Raw genomic sequence first — 24649 nt, 5'->3', positions numbered from 1 at the left:
GTGTCTCCTCAAGAGCAGTTCTAGGTTACTCATGTTCCAGTACAGTTCAGTACATGTGAAAACTCTGTTCATTATTAGCTGGTCATTACCTGGTATTTCTGAGCTATTGTGTATTATATGCTTTTTTTTTTTTTTTACATATGTATTTATTTATTTATGTGTGAATGTGTGTATTCTGTGTTTCTCTGATATACCTCACATTACTCTGGGAATCAGTAAAGTTCATGTTATCATCTTCTCTTCTTTATCAGAAGTAAAGCAGATGAATTAGAATCAGCTGCCTTTATTGTTCCTTCTTCTAGATGCTGCTCCTGGTATTCCAAACATGATCCTAACACCCTAAATCCTCCCCCCCCCCCCCCCCCCCCCCCCCCCCCCCCCCCCCCCCCTCTCTCCTTTAACAGACAGTGTGAGGCTGGTGAATGGTGGTAGTCGCTGTGCCGGCAGAGTGGAGGTTCTTCATGAAGGACAGTGGGGAACAGTGTGTAGTGATGGCTGGGATATGAGAGATGCTGCAGTGGTGTGTAGAGAGCTGGGTTGTGGGGAGGCTGAAGCTGCAGTACATAATGCTCACTTTGGACCAGGATCAGGACCAGTACTGAAGGGGTATGCAAACTGTGGGGGATCAGAGTCTACACTGAATGAATGTTTCATTGGTCATAATAATTACTACTGTGGGTCTCATGCTGGAGATGCTGGAGTCATCTGTTCAGGTAGGCTGCAGCTGATCTTAATATTCACTCCCCCATCACAAAAGGTGGTACACATGCACTTGTATGTCTTTTAAACCTTTTGTCATACCAAGTAATTACTCTGAGAAAACCATGAATGTCCAACACATCAACTATATTGTTTACATTGTTTTATGTAGTCATGATACACACAAATAGAACTTTACTGTTTGTGTTTATTTTAAATCTGTAATGTTTAGCAGATCTATTAAATACAAAACTCAGTAAATTGGTGTGTCCACTTGTAGTTATGAAGAAATCCAATTCAAGTACTTTGTGTATATATAGAAGGGTTTTATTATTCCTTTTTAATGTTCCTGTGGTTTATCATTATAATACATAGATTTCAATCCCAGTCTTAACTAATGACCTGCACCAGGTCTCTGGGAGAGTAGATTTACCTTATAGGAATGACTGGACATTGTCTCACAAATTCTCATGTTTTGATGGAGTGTTTCTGTCTGTGTGTGCTTACTTGTACAAATGGTCCTCACTGGTGCTTTGAGATAGTAAAGGTGTTTCAGGACTTTAAGAGGTGTTTGAAGACTTTTGGCCAGCAGGTTTGCCCCTCCCAGGTTCCGTGTTCCGTGTTTTCCCTGTCTTGTGTGTTTTAGTTACATTCCATAGTTTCGTTTTTTCCTCCCGTCGTTTGATTTTCCACACCTGTCCCTCGTTTCTAATATTAAGTTCAGGTATTTAAACTGTCTGGATCCCAGTGTTTTGCTGTTCATTTGAATGTTTGTGTTTATGTGATTGTGAATGTGTTTGGTTATTTTGATGTTTTTGCAAAGCCTGTAAGTTTGTAATCTAACCTTCGTTTTTCTTAGCCCTGAGTTTCCCCTAGTCTGTTATAGCCTGCTTCCCGTTTGCCTCCGTGTGTTTGTTTTGTTAATCATGTATCCCCGTACTCTCTGTTTCGGCTCTTTGACCCTGGACTGCCTTAATGACTCTGATTTTAGATTTACCCATAATAAATCTTGCTCCTCTCCGCATGTGTCCACCTCCATATCGCTCAACATTACAAAGTTACAGATGTTGTTTGTTGAGAGCTGGACTGTACATTTATTATGAACATCAATTTATTACAAATTCTATCATCGCCAGAAAGAATTTAGAAGGTGTATCACTGTTTTGTTTTGTGATTAGTGTAATTATTATTAAAACAATTTCAGTGCACATGTCAGATCACCAAATTTATCATTATTCTTGTTTGACTGTGTGAATCTCACACTATTTAGACAATGCTAACACATCAGTTACAAACATATACGTTGGAGTAATATCGTCTACCAGGTGTCTGAGAGAGTAGATTTACCTTGTAGGAAACCTTTAATGGAGTCTCTCATATTCTTGTGTCTTTGATGTATTGTTTTTCAATGTGCTTGTGTTCACGTGTGCTCTGTTCACAATGTTTAATACAAATTTGCAGCTCACAGGAAATCCAGACTTACTGACGGTCCTCACCTGTGCTCTGGGAGAGTGGAGTTACTTCATAATGGGACCTGGACCACAGTGTGTGATGCTAACTTTGACCAGCAGGATGCAGAGGTTGTGTGTAGAGAACTGGACTGTGGGCTTCCTGGGGAGGTGCTGGGAGCAGCTGCTTTTGGCAGAGGGGAGGGCCCGGTGTGGACAGAGGAGCTTCAGTGCAGAGGCAACGAATCTGATATTTACTCCTGTCCAATAACGTCTTCACCCAAACTTTGTTCCCATGATAATGACGTGGGACTAATATGTTCAGGTTATATGTCAATATTTATCTCTTTCTTACTATTTACATACCATGTATGTACATTTGCATGCATGTATAATGACAATAAATATGAACTGAATGCTGTTGCACTAAGATGTCAATTATGTGTTCAGGTTACACAGCGGCACATCTGGTTAATGGCTGGGACTCCTGTTCTGGTCGAGTGGAGCTCCAGTACCTCAGTGACTGGGGCTCAGTTTGTGGTGATGGTTGGGATATGAGAGCTGCCAGTGTCCTCTGTGGACAGCTGAAGTGTGGGAGTGCTGTGGCTGTGTTGGGGGCAGACTGGTTTGGGGAGGGGAGTGACCACATCTGGGCTGATGTGTTTCACTGTCATGGGAACGAGACACACCTGTCAGAATGTCCCATCTCATCATGGAGTCGAACAGCATGTTCTCATAAACAGGATGCTGGAGTCATCTGCAATGGTGAGCTCTTCCACTCATGTACACCACATTACTGAAGTTTTAAAACATTAAATATATTTTTGCATGCTAAAATAAAAACCTTTTAATTTTCAGATTTAATTATATTCCCATTCAGGTTCCTCTCAGGCCTTTCATGAGGGGCGAGTGCGGTTGTCTGGAGGGAGGGAGTGTGAGGGGCAGGTTGAGGTTTACTTCATCCAGGACTGGAGGAGAGTTCTCCTGGACTCCCGGAGTGTGTCTGAGGCCTCAGTGATCTGCAGACAGCTGGGTTGTGGTTCTGTGTTGAACTTCTCCAGCTCCTCTCCATCCAGCCCTGAACAACACAGCCACATGTGTATGATGGGTTTCAATTGTTCTGGGAGTGAAGCTCATCTGGGGAACTGCAGCAGTGCAAACCTCCTCAACCTGTCCTGCAGCTCCAGGGAACAGCTGTCAATCACCTGCTCTGGTAAGTGTTACATTAACCTAAAAATAGCTAATTGTTAACAATATTATTAACAGAGGTACCTAATATGCACTACATTACCCTAAAAAGTGGTTTACAATTTTAATATTACTAATAATTGATAACATAATAACATGGACACCTAATCTACATTAAACTACACCCGAATTATGTGATAATTTACTATTTTTATTTCACAGCAGCAAAAATAATAAATTCATGATTTTTGTAAAACAATTCCAAGTATTAACAAAACCAGAGAGGTTCAACTGTCTGAACTATCTTGTACACTTAAGATGTGATTGCATATGTATACACAGTGTGTTTGTGTGTGTGTGTGTGTTTAGGTGTGTTTAACTCAGGCCACAGCTCCATCAGACTGGTTGGTTCTGGTGGAGATTGTGCAGGAAGACTGGAGGTTTTCCTCAACGGCTCATGGGGAACTGTGTGTGATGACTCATGGGATATTGAGGATGCCCAGGTGGTGTGCAGGCAGCTGCAGTGTGGAGTGGCCCTCAGTACCCACGTACCAGCCTGGTTTGGTCCTGGAACTGGACCCATATGGCTGAATGAGGTGCAGTGTGACGGGAGCGAGACGTCCATGTGGGACTGTAGGTATCAGCTCTGTGGAGAAGATGAGTGTGGACATCAAGAGGATGTAGGAGTGGTGTGTTCAGGTAAAGTGTGCTAACTTTTAGACTGATGTATCTGATTGAGCTTCAAAGTGTATAGTATACACTAAAGTGTATAGTAATTATAATAATAATAATAATAATAATAATAAGAAGAAGAAGAAGAAGAAGAAGAAGAAGAAGAAGAAGAAGAAGAAGAATAGTAATGAATTTAGGTCTGTCACAATCATAAAGTATTTTGTTTTAATTTTATATAAAATATTCGAATAATGGTTTAAATATTTTTGTTCCACTAAAGTAAGCCTTATAACACTGTAACAATGAACTTAGGCTACAACTTAACCTATAACCTACAACTTACCTAATGAACATGGTATACTGGCACATACAAATAAGTTTAAGTGGCTTTTCTGTAGTTTCTCCACATTAGCAACAAAGGAACTGTCTCATTGCCCAGATGTCAGAAACAAAAAGATTATTTTCTACATGATGATGTTGCTGTGCATTCTGAATGAAGGGATATAATCAAATACAGTCCCACATCACATGATTAGTGTGTAGGGAATACAAAGGTAGATCATTTGGGGTTCCCTAGGAAATACCTGAATCACCATTTAGTTTACTGCGTGAAGAACAGGTGGTCCATCTGTGACAATGTTTAGATGTACTTTAAATAGTTCTAAATTGATTGTCTTGACAAATATGAGAGAAAATTAATATAATGAAAGAAATAATGATGTAATGAATAAGACATATCAACTGTTTGGACTGAATGCAGAGCAGTGCTAAGATGCACTGAACAGACTGAAATCAGGCATCAAAGTATTACCAGCATAACTGAGCTGTGGAATATAATGCCAAACTCTTCACTATAAACAAGGAAACTCACTCTTGAACATCATTTAACTGCTTGAGCCTTACAGACACATACACACCAAATTCACATTTTATATGTTGAAACTAAAACACATGATTGGCCAACATGTGAGAAAAAAGTGTGTCAAATGATCATGGGCAGATCAAATAATCACAATGATTATAACTGTATAATTATATTGTATAATATACTGTATAATTATAACTGCTTTGTTACACAGTTATTATTGTTTTATTATGTTATTACATTGTTACTACATAGCTACCCTTGACATATGCAACATCTTGTCTTCTGGGTGGCAATTAAATACTCACATAGGCCAAGTTCTATTGCAAAGTCCTAATAACAGAGATACTGAAAGGACCTAGCTCTGACTGAAAGTGTTAGCCACGTGAGTTTGGAAAAGATTACATTTTTAACTGAATGAAATATTGCTAATAGTTTTTTTTTAATTAATTATTGCTAATAGTTAATCTGGTTCATGTTGAGAGTACATCACCAAATTTTGTTGTACTAAATATGATGACAATAAAGTGTTCATTAATTCATTTAATAGTTTTCATCTTTCTCTACTTTCACCAGAATTCAAAGAAATGAGACTCAGTGAGGGGTGTGAAGGGAATCTGGAATTTTTCTATAATGGAACCTGGGGGAATGTGTGTGTGAATGGGATGAATGAAAAAACAGTAAGTTTGGTCTGTCGAGAGCTGAACTGTGGAAGAACAGGCAGTGAGTCCCCATCCAGAGCAAGAGTTGAATCATCTCCTAACTGGCTGGATCAGGTGAAATGTAGGAAGCATGACTCCACTCTGTGGCACTGCCCATCTGAACCCTGGGGACAGAATGATTGTGATAATCACATTGAGGTGGCTCACATTACTTGTTCTGGTAGGCAGATTCTCATTCCAGTTTGTACTAGTTTTATATACTTTTCCATACTGATGAGCAAACTGTGTAGATTTGTTCTCTATCCATTCAATGCTATGTAGATTACGAAATATATCTGACTAACATGGCTACAGTACTGGATGCTCTTGGAAGTCCAATCTCTGTCTTGCTCTACACACAGGAGAGAGAAATTATCATGTGCAGCAAAGTCATGTGAAATGCTCCTCCTCTTCCTCCCAGAGCCAGTGCTCCAGTAAGGACTCTCACACAAAGAAGGTCCACATTTGACTCAGGAGAGCATTAATTACAAATGCTACAAGTGTCAGTCCTCTCCTCACCATGATCAGTAATAATCTCTGAATCAGACATGTTCAAATGACAGTACAAATCCATCACTTACTATATGGATTACTGATCTGTTATGATTTCCGTAGCTAGAGTTCTCAGTATGACTTTTCCTTCTCATGTTTTTTTTGGGGGTGTGTGTGTGTGTGTGTGTGTGTGTGTGTGTGTGTGTGTGTGTGTGTGTGTGTGTGTGTGTGTGAGGTAGATCACCTGCCTCTCAGGCTGAGGGGAGCAGAGGGAAGCTGCTCTGGGAGGCTGGAGATTTATCATAACGCTGCGTGGGGCTCCATCTGTGATGATCAGTGGGACATCAGTGATGCTGAGGTGGTCTGCAGACAGCTGGGCTGTGGGAAGGCACTGAGGGCTGATGGCAGTGCTGCCTTTGGTGCTGGTGAAGGGGTGATCTGGCTGAATAGAGTGAAGTGTAGAGGGGATGAAATTCACCTGTGGGACTGCAGTTATTCACTGAAGAACCACACTGACTGCTCCCACAAAGAGGATGCTGGAGTCACCTGTGCAGGTCAGAAGTACATGGGGGAGTCTAGGATTTCTGATTGTAATTTTTTTTCCCCCCAGAATTAATTTCCATGTAATTCTGAATTGCTGTTAATTGCTAGTGAGAGTGTGAACACGGCACTGCCAAAAATCTGGAAGAGTGTGTACATGTGTTTTGTCTCAATGTCTAAATGTGCTTCTCTATTTACAGAGCAACCTTTGCCCCCCACTGCTAGCTCCAGAACAACCACCAGAAACCCCAGCACCACAGGTTCACTAGTCTGTTTTGTCTTGGTTTTTTGTTTATCTAAATGTTTCTGAACACATCATTCCATGTTCTACAAAGCTTTATTGTTTATTTCTTTGTGCAGTTGGTCAGAGGACAACAGCCAGTTGCCCACAAACTCCACCAGCAGCTGCTCTGTCCCTCCTTTCGGTGGTTCTCCTGGGAGTGCTGCTCTTCCTGGTCTTAGTGCTTCTCTCTGGGCTGGTTTACCAGAACAGAGTGCTCAGTAGAGGTGGGACACATTCACAAGTCATCTACAGTCTAGCCTCTGAACATCGTTAGTCCTTCAATCTGTCTGTCTTCTGTTACTCTGATGTGACACAATGTTTGTGTCTGTCTCCACCCAGTGCTCTTTAGTCGTTACACCCCCAGGTTCAACGTTCTATCTAATGCAGTCTATGAGGAGATCAACCACAGACTCATCATTAAAAGAACCAATAACTCTGCTCAAAGGGGTGAGTAGGATGTGTAGTGTTTAACATGAAGCTTGGTGAATTATATTTTTGAGATTTTGAGATTTTTAGATCTTTAATACACATGTATCAACAGGAAAGGCATTTGGAAAATATTAAATGGTCAAATGCAGAACACCTCAATGCACGCTCTGTGATTGAAATAATGTTTGATATTTTCCAAATGCCTTTCCTGTTGATACATCTGTATTAAAGATAAAAAACCTTTGAATGAATTTAGACATTGTGCTAATTGTAATGAGTACTATATAATGACAGAGAGGGAGTTTGTGTGTTTGCATGTGTTTTGTGTGTTAGTGTGGTGTCTGATTTACTTGCTGCATTGCATATTATTTCTGTCTTCCTGAAATCAATCCAGTTGACTATGAGCCACCTAAGTCAGAGGTTTGTGGTTGATTTGGTGTTCTGTACCTGTCATATGACTGTTCTGCGCTCCTCTAACAGGAAGTGTCCTTTCTGAAGCCCAGCATTCAGGATATGAGGATGTGGATCAGGAGCTTCTCTCAGGTAACAGTCAAACTCATTTACCTCTTAACACAGTAATCCCTTATTTACCTGACCCTCTTAACCAGAGGAACCTTACCACATTTATCAGTATGTGCGTCCTTGGGAATCAAACCCATAACAATGGTGTTGCTGGCACTTTCTTTATTTTGCACATTTAGGGAAAGAAAATTAATTCTCAGTTGTTATACATGAATGATAACATTAAATACAAAGTTGCAAATGACAAGAATAGTTTAAATTATTTAAATTGAGCCAAAAATTAAAGTTAATTGATATGGTAAGAGATGGCACACAAGAAAACTATGAGGATGTCACCACTGCTGGATAAAATGCTGATATTGTAGCAGGTGTGTCTCCATATTGAAGATTTTCTGTTAGTTTGATGGGTTGATACAACCTGAAGCCTCATTCCTGAATACAGTGAACCAGCTACCAAACAACAACTCTCATGTTGACCAAGCCAGGATGCTACCAGCACACCAGCAAGAGTGCATGAAGAACCTAAACAGCTAAAGATGTGAGGAGAAGGAGCTGAAATATTTAAACAGGGAGAGAAAAAGTAAAACTTAAACTGCTCAAAATAGCTTTCCCAACCAAGGAAGGATAACTTGAGCAAGAAGAAAATAGGAATCAACAGACAGCCCTTGACATCTCTACCTGGATTACAGGCTTTATCACTCACCAGAACTCTGAACAAAAACTGAGCACCAGGGAGGAGTGAGGCTGTGGGCTGGATGACAGGTGTGGCTGATTGCCTCTGATTACTGTGAGGCGTCTCTATGCTTCCCTCTGGCGGCTGAAGATGGCCTAGCCAACAGCCCAGCCCCAGCCAGTCAGAAAAAAACATTAAATATTCTCATTACAAAAACATATCTGTTCAGTGGTTTGGGATACTTACAAGTATAAAAATGTTTGGGGAGCATTTTTATATTCTGACATCATCAAAATGTTCTGTTAAAAAGAGTAATTTTACTCTTTTTTTAAATAGGTTTATTTATTTGTTTGATTGGTGTTGGAGAGAAGATGTTTCAATGAATAATAATTTAACTATAAATAGCCTAAAATACCTTGGTTATCTGTGTGTTTACATCACGTGATATGCCATGTTGCAGCCACAATTTATTGGCCCTATATGTGTGATACAATTAGAAAAGCGGAGATGAGTTTTGTTTAACAAAATTAAAAATTCAGAATTTAAATGGCATTCATGTTGGCTCATTGTGTCAAAGATCTCTGTCTTTGATTGTTTGCTAGTTTGGACATGGATGTGTTTAGCAATAACATGCTTTTCATTCTGTCGCATCATGTTGTCTAGCTTTGCAACTCTTTTATTCAAAACCTGATTGTCTTTCATAGTTGACTTTGCTGCTTATTAGCACCCGATTGTCTTTCATTGTTCAATATTTTAAATATTTATAATTCTTAAACTAAAAAAGCTAAGGACAGAAGCAGTGAAATGCAGTGCAGCTGTTATAAGCCTGATTAAAAAGAGCTGCAGTTTGATCAGCAGGTGATGGTGTAGCTGGTCTTTGAATATCTTGATCCTTGTGCACCTTATTAACTTGGTGCACCTGCCCCTTTCAGAGTCTCTGCATGGCCCTGGTGTAGAGGACGTAGCTGAGAATTATGATGATGTCATTACTGCTGATCAGGACTCTGCTGTTGTGACAGGTGTGACTTTTAAAATTGTAACCTCAAATATTTAAAAAATCAATCATTGTTGAAGTACATGCTAATGCAATTGTATCTACTTCCACCTTTTGACAGAGGAGATGACAGAGAACTATGATGATGTTATTAGCACTGGACTAAACCTCAACATTATAGCAGGTAGGAATTTGTGAAAAAAATGAAAGCATTTTAGTGAGTAAGTATGTTTTCATTGTAGAACATTTATTTTAAAGTGAAATTAGGCTGTTAATATATGGGTTTTATTATGTTTTGACATAACTGATCTTTGCCTGTTGGTGTAGTGGACACACCAGAGAACAGTGATGACGTCATCAATGCTGGACAGGATGTAAGAGGTGTAAATGGTGAGTGGCTTCCCTTGTTGTGTTCTCTACTACATTCCACTTGTATGTGAGTGGGGAGGGTGGAGTCAGTGTGTCAAATAAAACGAGAATTTGTTCATTAATTTTTTCATTTAGTGAGTAACATGAGCTGAACTTTATGTTTATGGACATAACAAGTGCCTATCTTAGCTTTCTTGGAGCTGTTTATAGAAGCTGCTCCAATGTGTATTAAAACAAGATAAACAATATATTTCAAGCAGCAAAATGTTTAATTTTGCACTTTTTACAGATCATGAGTACAGCATACAGAAGCTGCAGGAAGATGGAAACCTTTTCTGAAAACTTCAGAAAACATTTGAATTTCTTTGAATTCAGAAAATTTTGTGTTTAAATAACATTTTTTTTTATCTTTTCACAAATCAAATATGATGTGAACATGAATGGTTTGAAATTGGCTATTTTTCACATACCCACATCTCAAATAGTGTATGAACAGCTTGTGGGTAAAAAATCTCCTAGTCACTAAACTTCCTTTCACGATGTTCTTTCAATGTTGTTATATAATCAAAATTTAGAAACATTTATGGACACATCTCAGTGGTTAGGGTACTTGATTAAGCACCACCACTGCCAAGCTGCCACTGTTGGACCCCTGAGCAAGTCCCATTAATCATCAATTGCTCAAATTATACTTAGTCATATTTGGGAGCTGCTTTGGATAAAAGCATCAGATAAATGTACAACACCTTGAAAGCATTTTGAATGATTCAATTCTCAACATGTTTTTTAACAAGCAAGTTAATGACCAAACTAAAGAGCAATTAATAAATAATCCACTGATGTTTTCTGTAAAATGATCCCTTTTCATTTATAGTTAGTTTTGTTTATATATTTAAAATGTTCAAGTTTGAAAGTTAAAATAATAATAAATATTGTCAGTTGGTGGGTGGCAAAAATGATCATTCTGCTTTATTTCTGGTATGTAATTACTGGTATAGGTAAGTGCTGTGTAGCCTAATTTATATATGAGCAACTCTTAAAATATTTCATGATTAATAGGCAGTTTTAGTGTAACATGATTTCAGCTTTTAAGAGAGAGAAACAGAGTGGACAGTGCTTTGAATGAGGAACTTACCCCTTCTGACATACAGCACCATTATAAAAAAGTTTAGTTTGTTCTTGTTTTGGTCCCCAGTTTTTACCACCCACCCTTCCTTGTCTGAACCTGTGTTTCATCTTCCCCAGTCTAGTTATATATTTATATCCTGTGTCTTCCTGACTTAGTTTGTTGGTAATTGTAAATTCCCAGCATGAATTCTGTGTTTCCATAGTTTATCATGGTTTTTTTATGCTTTGTGTAGTTGTTTTCTGGTTTTGTTTCCCTCTCTTCCGGTTACTCAACCATTAACTGTTGCATGGATAATAAGTTTGGATTTGTCCTAAATAAAGCTTGCTCTTCTTGTGTTTGCATCCTGTCTTGCCTTGCTCTGTGTTACATTATGACTGATCAATGTAATGCAATGCAGCAAGTGAGCAATATACTGGTATGGGTATCTTACATCAGTGGAAAACTTTGGCTGCTTCTGTGGAGTCCAAACATTTTTACATTATTCTAGGTGTCTCACAGACCACTATGCTTAGGGGTTTGAAATGCTAAAATAAGAACTTATGTATCCTCTGTAAGCTGTTTCCATGCATGGCACAGTATGTATTTGGGAATACTGTTCCGATCCACTGGAGAAGTATAAATTAGGGAGTCCCACACTAAGATGGCAGAGGTAAGGTATATGATTGTAGTCTAAGTGGTGAACCACTTGGGACTGTTCACCTAGGTCCAGGGGTATGACAATGCAGTATGTCAATCCCACTTTTCCACCAGAAATCAGCACCTGATAGGGGCTTCTCCAGTGAGGTCCCAGCACCATACGGCTCTCTGTGGGCTTATTGAGCCACACCAAGTCATCTACTCACAGGCACACAATGCTGAATACTCACGCCATGAAACAGCTTCTGTTTCTCCTGAGCCTTGGCCATGTTCACTCTGGCAGCAGTGAATGCCGTCTCTAGCTACTCTACAAGAGACGACACAAACTGTGCATGAGACTCAAAGCCTGCAGTCTTCAGGATTCGGGAGGGCGCAAGCACATCTGCAGGAACCTGTGCTTCACATCCATGTATGAGGGAGAAGGGGCTGAAGCAACTACTGGCATGTCTGGATGGCCACCACTTTGGAAATGTCTAGGTCTTCCTCTTGCAATGACCTTATCTGAGATCCATCATGTGAGTAACTTGACAAGGCCCAGATTTACACCAGGCCCCTTAGGAAAATGAGATTTTTCAATTTTGATTCTTTACTTGAAATTTTATTAGTGAGGAATTAATATTTGGAGCATGTGATAGATACTGTCACTTAGGAATGTTAATCGGGTGCTCTGGCTGCTATTCCAGTGAGCTGGCCATTTGGTCCAGTGGTCAGGGCTCATGTTTACTTCCTTTCAGTCCTGGTTAGGGTGGCTGCCTTCAGCTTTTGTACGTGGGATGGCAGTGAGGCCATTGGGAGTGTGCTCCAGGTTGATGAACCCACACCTGCTGTAAAGGGATGGTCAAGCCCAGTGTGAGGACCCCTGATGAAGGTCACGGGTGTGGCCCTGATGGAAAGGGCAGTTGTGTGCAGAGGGACACATGGACAGTGTCATGTGCAGAGGCACTCCCCAGAGGTGAAGGCATTGCAACAGAGACTGTCACTATCCAAAGGGGAGAATGGTGTGATGGAGACCGTCACTTAGGATGGTTAAATTGGTACTCTGGCTGCTAATCCAGAGAGCTGGTCCCATGATCAGAGGTTGGCTTTGGGTTCGAGTTCTTCAGCTTTTGTTACAGAGCAGCTTCTCAGAGCATGACTGTGGCATCACCAGCCGTGAGGTTCAGAGGAAGACCTTGTCCTGAATGTTGCTGCTTTTTGCAAGGCCTCCAGTCATTCATGATAAGGATTATATAAGCCAAGTGCCATAAAAATTAAACTGTTCATTCATTACATTGCTTTTTTTTCCTTCCACATAACTGTCATAGACAGGATTTTACAATTTATATTTCTAAAATGTAAGGTTTTTATTGTTGTTGTTGTTATTATTGCATTGAAGTAATGAAAAAATATTGCACATCACCTGAGAATAAAACCCATTACATGCTGCTTCCCCTAATTTTCATGTTATTGATAACTAGATGATTATTATTAATTTTTATTTTATTGACTTTCTTGATAGTTATTATTCTGTGTTATATGTTAAAGTGAAGATACATTAAAAAAGACTGAAATGTGATCAAAAATATTTTAAGTTTCTCTTTTATATTTCCAGTTGCATGGGAGAACGCAGAAGTCAAGACATCAGCTGTTGAGTGACATGTAAGTCACAGTTGCAGAATGTATAATCCTTTACTGCCATCTTGTGCACTAAATATGAAAATTCACCATGCTTTTTGTAATGGATTGGTTAGGATTAAGTGTTGAACAGTTTACATAACTGGTAAATTAATTACACATTTTAAATTGTGATAAAAATTACAATTTTCTATTTTTCTCTTCCACGATCTTTATACTTTATACTTTCTGTGTGACCAGGTAATTAAAAACAAAGTCTTGTGTTTCTCAGACAAGGCTTTTAAAATAATTTTCATTTCAACAAGTATTGGATTTATTTTAGATTATTCTGAACACTAGTTTAATCTGAGTGAAAATATAATATTTTTTTTTGTATTTTATTCTAACCTAAAAATAGACTTGATTGTTTTCCTTTGGCAGTTATTAATCAGTGTTTAGATCAGCTCTGTGCAGGTGGCATTAAAGCTGAATCTACACTGAGTGCTTCCTCTCTCTGAAATCAGTCTCCTGTATGCTGGTGACTTTCTCACCACACTCTCCTCAATCAGACGCCTCTATAGATGGGAGGTGGAGTTCTGTTCATCCGCGCTGACGTTCTTTTGATATATATGGAGTAAGTCAAACATGCATCCTCTGATTTGTCACTGAAGGATCTTTGAAGATTTGCCCTTCTCTGTCTAATAAGGTAACAGTGAGTGTGATTGGCAGCTGTGAGGAGCTCTCTCTCTCTCTCTCTCTCTCTCTCTCTCTCTCTCTCTATAGAGGGCTGAGTTCCTTCCTTCAGTTTCTTCAGTCTCTCTGGGGTAGTGGAGGTGAAGCTTGTGTTTCCTGCTGAGTTGAACAGAGTGTGTGCAGGGCAGAGGGAGATGGACAGCTGTCTGACTTTAATTCTTCTGATGTCCACAGTCTCACTCACTACTGCTGGTAAGTACACACCCAATTATACAAACATTCTCAGATCAGTAGGAACTAGTCAGTTAGTCCTGCCCAAGGTAAAGACTAATCATGGAGAGAAAGTGTTTAGCTCTTAAAAGGAGCCAGTAGACACAGAGTATTAGACGAGCCCTGATACTAGATACTTTTAAGTCTGTACAAAACCCCTTTACTTTTAAGATTTTAACTCAGATTAGTACACAGTACTTTTGAATTTAATTTAAAATGTTTAAATTAATTTTGTACTTAATTTTGTAATTAAGTAAAATTTTAATTTTGTAATTAATGTACTTTTAGATTTTTCATTCTTAATTGATTCTGTCTTTATTTGTTTTTGTCTCAGCTCTTTAAATGTTTAATTTGAAATCTTTTAGCATTTTAATTTCTTTTAGTAGTAGTTAGATTTTAAATTTGTTCTGCTTAAATCTATTATTTATAATTGATTATGATTGATCATTGTTACTGTTTATAATTGTAATATTTTATGTGAAATACTTAGAATTGCCACTGTTTATGAAAATTGCTATAGAAATAAATTTAGATTAACAAATTGCTAAATTAGAAACTATAAATGTGACTCAACTCTGTAATGAATCAGAGTTAGTTGAGACAGTAGTGATCACCAGTCTGAACAGGCTGGATAAGCTGGTGTAGAAAGTGGAGTGTGTAGTGGGGTGAAGCCTGGACTCTCCACAGGCTGTGACAGAGAGGAGGAGGAGGAGGAGGAGGAGAAACTGCACTCAGTTCCTGAGCTCCTCCCTCCCTCCCCCACTGCACAGTACACTGGTAGAGCTCAGGAGCCCCTTCAGTCCCCTTCATCAGGACAGAGAGCAACACTGAACGTCTTCAACCCTCTTTCAGACCTTCACTCCTTCACATTCTCAGTGCTAATGGGAGATGCCACCATTTCTCCCTGGTTTGTGTACACACAGTAATATCTAATCACACAGATAATCAATAAAAATACCAGTCAATAACTGGTATTTTGGAGCTAGTGTATACATTTGTGTATATATACTATTTATAGCATTATATGCTATTTTTTCATATTTGTGTCCTCTGTGGGCAGCTGAAGTGTGGCAGTGCTGTGGCTGTGTTGGGGGCAGACTGGTTTGGGGAGGGAAGTGGCCGCGTTTGGGCTGATGTGTTTGATTGTCATGGGAACGAGACACACCTGTCAGAATGTCCCATCTCATCATGGAGTCGAACAGCATGTTCTCATAAACAGGATGCTGGAGTCATCTGCAATGTTGAGCTCTTCCACTCATGTACACCACATTACTGAAGTTTTAAAACATTAAATATATTTTGCATGCTAAAATAAAAACCGTTTTAATTTTCAGATTTAATTATATTCCAATTCAAGTTCCTCTCAGGCCTTTCATGAGGGGCGAGTGAGGTTGTCTGGAGGGAGGGAGTGTGAGGGGCAGGTTGAGGTTTACTTCAGTCAGGACTGGAGGAGAGTTCTCCTGGATTCCTGGAGTGTGTCTGAGGCCTCAGTGGTCTGCAGACAGCTGGGTTGTGGCTCTGTGTTGAACTTCTCCAGCTCCTCTCCATCCAGTCCTGATCAACACATCCACATGTGTGTGATGGGTTTCAATTGTTCTGGGAGTGAAGCTCATCTGGGGAACTGCAGCAGTGCAAAACTGCTCAACCTCTCCTGCAGCTCCAGGGAACAGCTGTCAATCACCTGCTCTGGTATGTGTTACATTAACCCAAAACATGGGTACCTAATACGCTCTAAAATGTATCCCTGTTGTGTGAGGATTTATGACATTTATCACTTAGTATCAAAAATAAGAACCTGAATCATTATTTTGGTAAAAACAATTCCATGTGTCTCTTTGTGTGCGTGTGTGCGTGCGTGCGTGTGTGCTTAGGTGTGTTTAATTCAGGCCACAGCTCCATCAGACTGGTTGGTTCTGGGGGAGATTGTGCAGGAAGGCTGGAGGTTTTCCTCAGTGGCTCTTGGGGGACAGTGTGTGATGACTCATGGGACATTGAGGATGCCCAGGTGGTGTGCAGGCAGCTGCAGTGTGGAGTGGCCCTCAGTGCCCACATACCAGCCTGGTTTGGTCCTGGAACTGGGCCCATATGGCTGAATGAGGTGCAGTGTGAGGGGAACGAGATTTCCATGTGGAACTGTAGGTATCAACTCTGTGGACAAGATGAGTGTGGACATTAAGAGGATGTAGGAGTGGTGTGTTCAGGTAAAGTGTTCTGACTGCTGCGGTTATTGATGCGTTTCCACCCTTTGTAGTTAAGTTATTCAGCATGTGCACTAGTTTATACAAGCAGTAATGCTTGTATAGCTTCTTGTGGTAACAGAAAATATTTAAAATTGAATTACATTAGCAATTCCTATAACATACAAAACACTAAGTTTAAACAAGTGTTATTTAATCTTTTCATAAACTCTCCTTCTGCCCTCAGAGTTTAAAGAGATCAGACTTACAGAGGGCTGTGAAGGAAATCTGGAAGTGTTCTACAACAGAACCTGGGGAAATGTGTGTGAAAATAGACTAGATGAAGAAATAGCAACTTTAATCTGTCAAGAGCTTAATTACGGAACATCTGGCAGTGAGAATAATGACAAACCAAGAGTGGAATCATCTCCTGACTGGCTGGATGATCTGAAATGCAGGAAACATGACTCCACTCTGTGGCACTGCCCATCTTCCTCCTGGGGGAAAGAAACATGCAGCTCGCATGTGGCTCGCATTACCTGCACAGGTAGGGACAACCTTTCATTGATTTGAAATTAACTGATGTCTTTGCCCAGAAAATATTAAACTGGCTGAAATAGCAACAACACTGAATACCACTGGAAATTCAAAGCTTTAAGTATAACAGCTCAATGATTAATGAAGTACCTTATCACAACTGCAGAAAAGGAAAATATTCAGGTGCAGCGAAGTCATCTGAAGTGCTCCTCATCTTCCTACCAGAGACAGTGCTCAAGTAAGGAAATAAATTGACTATAAAGTCAATGTGTTTTTGGCATGATTAGGCCATTAATTACTGTTGCCATGCCTATTCATTTGTGTGTGTGTGTGTGTGTGTGTGTGTGTGTGTGTGTGTGTGATGTAGATCACATGCCTCTCAGGCTGAGGGGAGCAGAGAGAAGTTGCTCTGGGAGGCTGGAAGTTTACCATAACGCTGTTGGAGGCTCCATCTGTGATGATCAGTGGGACATCAGGGATGCTGAGGTGGTCTGCAGACAGCTGGGCTGTGGGAAGGCACTGAGGGCTGATGGGAGTGCTGCCTTTGGTGCTGGTGAAGGGGTGATCTGGCTGAACAGAGTGAAGTGTAGAGGGGATGAGATTCACCTGTGGGACTGCAGTTATTCTCTGAAGAAACACACTGACTGCTCCCACATAGAGGATGCTGGAGTCACCTGTGCAGGTCAGAGGATTTTGCTTGATTCTGGTGTTTCAAGTTCCATGCAAAAGTCTTTTCTCCCGTTGCTAATCTGCAAAAGGTTATTTTCATTGTCATTTTGGCTAATGAGAGTTAAATCGGTTAGTGCTTAATTTGTGCTCATCTTCTTGGAGAACATGAACATGTATTTTGAATGTCTGGGTGTTCTGCTTTTATATTGACAGACCCTTATGTGTCTCCTACAACTGCACCCAGAACAACCACAAGCACCTCCACCTTTACAGGTTCGCTCTGTCTCTTGGTCATTTTCATAAGTGACTGTGGAAACATTATTGCTTGTTCTTCAGAGTTGTTGGTGTGTATTTTTCTTTCCAGATGTTCAGAAGACATCCAGTCCTCTACAAACTGCATCAGCAGCTGTTCTGTGCACCACCCCTACAGTGGTCCTGCTGGTACTGGCAGTGCTGCTCTTCCTGGCCTTAGTGCTTCTCTCTGGGCTGGTTTACCAGAACAGAGTGCTCAGGAGAGATGGGACACATTCACACATCATCTACAGTCCAGTTTCTGGACATTCTCTGAACATCATTAGTCCTTGAGTCTGTCTGTTTTCTGTTACACTGAAGTGACACCATGTTTCTGTCTGTCTCCACCCAGTGATCTCTAAGAGGAGGCATAAGACTCTGCCTGAGGCAGTCTATGAGCAGATCGACTGCAGATACATCAATGAAATATATTTTGTACATACATAGAATATATATTTATCTTGCATATATATATTTCACATATAGAGAATATCTATATTTCTCTATGCACCCTTGTTTTCTTTTCCTCAGTTTGGACAGAGTGCTCTCCACCATTTCACTGCGAGTTATACTGTGTATGACTATGTATGTGACGAATAAACCAAACTTGAACTTGAACTTGAACTTGAACTTGATAAAAGAACCCGTGTCTCCACCCGAAGGGGTGGGTGATGTTTGAGGAGTCTTCTAAATGAGGCTTACTGAATTATATTTATATTATAATTGAGAAGTTTCTTCCAAATAATCTAATAACCAAACACATCTGAATCCATGCCCAGTGATCAAAACAATATTTAATTTCCAAAATTCTTTGTAATTTGTTATGCTGCGCAAATAATAAGAAAATTATATAATGTAACGGCATGGCCCCCTCCTCTTCAAGTCCTCCTTAAGTACGTGTGTGTGTGTGTGTGTGTGTGTGTGTGTGTGTGTGTGTGTATGTGTCTTCTGGTGTGGGGTCTTAGGCTGCCCTCTACTGCCTGCAGTGTTATTATTTCCATCTTCCTGTAACCAGCCCAGTTGATTATGATCACATGAGTCAGTTTGGGGTTGATTTGGTGTTCTGTACCTGTCACATGACTGTTCTGCTCTCCTTTAACAGGAAGTGTCCTTTCTGAATCCCAGCATTCAGGATATGAGGATGTGGATCAGGCATTTGTCTCAGGTAACAGGACCACTGCATGTGTGTGTCAAATTGGATCCCATTTAGAAATATTAGAATGATGGATAAGCAATAAAATAATTTATTATTAAAACTCACCTAGCTGAACCTTATTTATAATATTCTGTGATGAATGGTTACAGAAAATGTAAAATTTTACCTAGCATGAAATATTTTTGTTCTTTTAGATTTCCACTTTGTCTCATATGAGTCTATCTGGTAGTGTGTGTTCCTCTTTGTTAGATGAATGAGAGCTTCTTTGTGTCAGAGTCTGATTTACTGCACTGGTTAACATTTTATTCATCTGTAGATCAGAAGATGTTTTGCAGAAGTGCTTCCCCCATATTCTAACCAGAGTCACATGCAGTAGTTTACAAAAGACCTATCAGAGAATGACTGTTTGTACATCATTCTCATTATAGTAGTTTGTTTTAAGTTGTGTAAAAAACAAAGTTATCATCTTTTTCCAGAAAAGTCTGTGACTGTGGACCAGGCTGAGTATTACGATGATGTCACCACCACCGGTGACCTCATAAGTGAGTTCCTTTATTAACTGATCATGTGATTCTACTTCCTTAAACCAAACTATGAAAAGATGGCTGGACTGTTTTAAAGACAGTCTGCTTTTATTGAACTTAGGTGACATAGAAAGAGAGGACATACCAGAGAACTACGATGATGTCATCACTGCTGGACCCAGCCCTGATATTGTAGCAGGTGTGGTTCTGTATTGGGGATTGTCTGTCAGACAGAACAAACATTCTTACTACAAACCCATAATTGTTCATTTGTTTGGTGTGAATACAAGTATGAATTTGTATGGGGAGCACTTTTATATTCAGTCATCATTAAAAACATCTGAGATCACAAATAAAATAAAAATTAATAAATAACCAAACAAATAAATCAATAAAAAAGAAAAGAGAATCATTAAATGATCTGTAAATGAATGATGCCTGTGCTACTTTTTTGGAGCTTTTCTCTGCTTTAAGAGCCGCCAGCTCAGTAACATCTGTTTGTCGGTACATCTGTGTTTTGGTGTACAGGACGTATCTGAGAATTATGATGATGTCATTACTGATGATCAGAACGCTGCTGTTGTGAGAGGTATGACTTGTAATGTTACAACATTGTAGCCTCATACATGAAAGCAGTTAATGAAATAAATGCTAATGTACTGGTATTTTCCTCTATATCTCCTCTATAACAGAGGAGATGACAGAGAACTATGATGACGTTATTACCACTGGACTAAACCCAAACATTACAGCAAGTAAGATTTTAATACGTGGCCATTTATGTCAAATGGAAGCACTAAATCAGAACAATAGGTTGTAATGTAACACACATTTTATTGATATCAGTATCATATGTCTTCTCATGTTGGTATAGTGGCCACACCAGAAGACTGTAATGATGCTGGAACAAACCCAAATGTTACAGAAAATAAGTATTTTTTTAAAATGTAGAAACTGTAATGCTGTGTATATATATATATATATATATATATTCATTATATTTTAACATCATAATTGATCTTTGCCTGTTGGTGTAGTGGACACACCAGAGAACAGTGATGACATCATCACTGCTGGACAGGACGTAGGAGGTGTAAATGGTGAGCGGCTTCCCTTGTTGTGTCCTCCACTACATTCCACCTGTATGGCAGAGTCAGTGTGTCAAATCAAGAACACAGGCAGCACAGTGAAAACATGGTCACATTAGTGCTCATATAAGATGAAAATGTAATAATGTTAATGCATGACAGAGGACTCCTATTTATATATCAACTACAGTCTCCCTTCACTTATATAACAAGTGCACCCATATTTATACAAGTGGAGATGACTGAGACAGTACTGGAGTTCAGTGCCATCTACATCTGTCTAACTGTCCTACAAATGCTGCGTCTGTCTAAGTACAATCTACAAATTACGTGTCTGGTACCTTGAATCATGCAAAGGCTTAAAACTAAACAGAGCTGGTTGTCATAAATGATAATAGGCTACATTTTATTCTTAAGATATTTTATTTAAGGCACAGCATTTGTACATCTTCATATATTATATTTCTTGGAAATCATAGAATTTCTTAGCACTGTAGTGGTGATTAGATAAACACTGAGGCAATTTCTGTTTTACTCACTCATTAACATTTTACAAGCTGATTTAATATGTGCATAATACAAAAATAAAATATTTTAAGCTATTTTAAGATTTTAGAAAGAAAAATTTGAATGTACTCTTTTTACAGACTATGAGGACATGAAGGAGGAGCCTCAGAAAGAGATGAATCACATGACCAAGAGACAACACCAAGTGCCTTTCCTCAGGAAATTACATTTGAACTTCTTCAAACTCAAAAAATGATTTCTAACATTTTTCACAATATGTAACATTTTATACATTGTTTATTTCAGCTTTCGGCTGGAATCACACCCAGGTATAAAAATACCAAAGTTTCTTTCGCAGCCAAGCGTCACCAATTGTTTCTCAACATTTTTTAAAATGGTAATATGTAGTACATAATCAAAGATGAAAAGCTTTATCTCATCTATGTCACTTGTTCTTCTGTTGAAATAAACACGTGATCTTTTGCAGGATCTCCACATTTAATCATTCTGAATACTTTGCTTACGCTATTAGAGGCCTAAACTTACATTTTCAATTCTCAACAATGTTAGCAGCCTAGTAAATTAACAAATAAACAAATAGCCTAAATAAAACTAACGTTTATTGGAAAAGGCTCCCTATTCCTTTTTAATCCGTACTACTTAGGAGTCGCATCATAAAAATGCACATGAAATAAAACATTTAACGTTTTAGAACTTTTATTTTTAGCGAGGAAATGACACCTTAAAGGCATTCCGTACTATTTCTAAAAATGAATTTTACAACCTCTGTGATATTTTGTAGTATTTTATGTAATCCTACTTTTTTTTCTTCATCTACACTTTCACACATTTCAGAATTCGGTGATCTGCGCAGTTTCTGAGTTTAAGATAAAAAGGATGGCACAAAATGGCACAAAAGTTACATGACGCGATTCAAATATCAGTATTTTTTTTCAAAACAAATAGAAAAGGAGAAATCACATATGGATAGCTTATTATATATCCTACAATGAAATTAGTAATATAATCGTTTTTATAATTAATTTATAAGCGTAGTAGGGCTAAATAGATTTATTTTATATTTAAACTAATGATAAATTATGAGTGAAAGCCAAGGACAATGTTGTACTATTAATTTGTTACACTAGAATAAGTTATTTATTTTAGGTGTCAAAAGCATTGGTAGTGTCACACACAACACTCTTACATTTATGGTATTTAGCTGAGATTAAATTCAAATTTCTATTATGAATTTAAGAAACATAAATAAAATGGAGCCATAAAACCTACATGTACCACTGAGTATTTGTATTCTAGTGCAGCGCAAGTGCAGGACATACAGACTCCCTCGACGGAGACATTTATTAACATACGAAAACACAACGGCACTCACATATAACGTCAACGGTGAACGTGAACACACAACGACTAACATTACCGATGTGAACATTAACACAGACAACATGACCATCGTGAACGTGATCAATAACCGCCAGCGAAACAGCGTCCCACAGCGGTGTAAGTGCACGCAGACATTAGCAGACTAACCACGTGCAGGCTCGTGCTCAGTACAAAGGCGTGGCTACAAACAAGACGATTAACTGCCACTGCACGCGGTGGGCCGTACCAGGTGACTAGTGGGGGCTCCGTGACACTATTTAATCAAAATGTAAAGACTTAATAACTGACTTCATTTATCATAACATAATATTCTAAGGTTTTGGCTAATATTAAGGGTAATTAAAGACAACTAAACACATGCTACACTGTATGAAGTGGAAGACCTTAGCGATTGGCATTAGGTAGTCCAGTCATCATATTAGTTTCCTCCAAGAGTGTTTTTCAGAACTGAATGAATATTTTTGGCAGCAGAAAGTCTTTGGTGTGCAGAGGTTGCAATGAGCTGTGCTTCAATACGAAAATGTTTTACCGACCTCCTAACCATTTTATTTATTTATTTATTTTTGTGTAGAAAAATTATGTTGTATGATTGTTGAGTAAAGATAATTACTTCAATGTGTTTATAATCACGTAGGGTAATACATGAAAAAGTATCAATTTAATTATTTTTTTCCCCCCAAAAGTATTCTTGACTCATTACAAGCATGTCATTTTTCTAATTTGTCTGCATAGGGGAGACCAGGGTTGGTTGACACCCGGGTTGGTTGTCACATTACTTATATTCTGTAAACTATGGAGATCGCTATAGAAGTATTGACACTGAAATGTTCAGATTTGAGGGCAGAAACCATTAGCCATAGTTCTCTCTCTTTGACCCGAAGAGACCTGATGTAAGATCAGTTTTGTGATTTTTCATACCATAAAGTTTGTATTTTGCAATCATATATTGAGAGGAAACTAAAATACCTTGAAATCAACTATTTCACTTAAAACAGTGGAGACAGTGTTGTAGTAACAGTTATTAGTTTGAACTGTTTCCTCAAATGTCATTAACATGCCCTTTATTGTAACTGCCTTAGTGGTAGTGGTTGTCACATTCATGATGAGGATGATGTCATCTCAAGGTGTGTCATTTCAAGGTGTGTTCTTTTTCCTTGAATTTATGGTGCAAATATCAATCAAACAATTTGCCACAACTGTAAATATTCTACTCGAAGCATTAGATTAAGTGAACTGAACAGTGTTAGATTCACTTCTATTGATATTTATTCACAGAAATATTTGGTAAATTTTTCATTCATTTCTCTTAAATGAGAATGAAATTTTGTTAAAAGGTGTTATTCTGTTTTGTACAGTCATTTATTAAAGGTCTAATATAATTTTGTGATGGTGGCGGCACAGAGGGAGCAAGAGGTGAGGTTGCTAGAAAGTGCTCTTTATTCTCCATAGGTGAATGCACAAAAGTCTGGTAGCAAAATGAAAATCAAGAAAGAAGAATGCTTTGCTTGGTATGGTTTGGTTTGGATTGGCTTGGCTTTGCTTGGTATGGTTTGGTTTGGCTTGGCTTGGTAACTCCTCTCACGGTAAGCCATTAATGCGCAGCATCCTCCCTACCGACCTGCGGGTTGAAATAGGTGATAGGAGAGACAAAGAACAGGTGCACCGGGTTAGTAGGCAGGTGATTGGGAACGAAGTAGGCGTTTCCGTTGTGTCTCACGGTGAGTGGGCGTGGTTCCCCTGTGGAGAGGCCGACCCTTCGTGACAAATTTCACCATGACAACCAGCCCTATGCTGTGACTACCAATCCCACCATGCAGCAGGTCTTCACAAATGCACAACATGTATTGAAAATCTAATAGCTCATTATACCAATGGTGGAACTGTTAAGGTTCTACTCCCTTTGTGCAGGGAGACACTCTGCTAGTTCATAATGTCTAGGTTTGTCTGATGGAAATTATACGATTGGGAGGTTAGAGCCATAATAAAAAATGTGACAACCAGCCCGTCTCCTGTAATTCAGATTACATGTAGATTAATGATGCTGATACACACTCACTTGCTCAGATCCCTTTTTACTCCTTGTTCAGATTGCTTGCAGAATGA

The 24649-nt window shown here is 39.0% G+C and overlaps 1 protein-coding gene across 1 annotated transcript; it reads left to right on the top strand.

Annotated features, from left to right (window-relative positions):
* Nucleotides 1–429: 429 nt before the first annotated feature.
* Nucleotides 430–16372, top strand: LOC113569358 (antigen WC1.1-like). Its single transcript, XM_035528188.1, has 16 exons — nt 430–717; nt 2168–2472; nt 2598–2912; nt 3028–3360; nt 3705–4034; nt 5449–5754; nt 5936–6007; nt 6305–6619; nt 6806–6865; nt 6966–7112; nt 7228–7335; nt 7798–7860; nt 9445–9531; nt 9628–9690; nt 9834–9896; nt 16068–16372. The coding sequence occupies exons 1-16, from the start codon at nt 503–505 to the stop codon at nt 16370–16372; spliced, it is 3087 nt and encodes a 1028-aa protein (XP_035384081.1). The 5' UTR covers nt 430–502.
* Nucleotides 16373–24649: the final 8277 nt, after the last annotated feature.

This window comes from Electrophorus electricus, chromosome 7 (genome assembly GCF_013358815.1).
Source record: "Electrophorus electricus isolate fEleEle1 chromosome 7, fEleEle1.pri, whole genome shotgun sequence".
NCBI lineage: Eukaryota > Metazoa > Chordata > Actinopteri > Gymnotiformes > Gymnotidae > Electrophorus > Electrophorus electricus.
The sequence above is the reverse complement of the archived record's forward strand: the minus strand, read 5'-3'. Positions and strand labels throughout refer to the sequence as shown.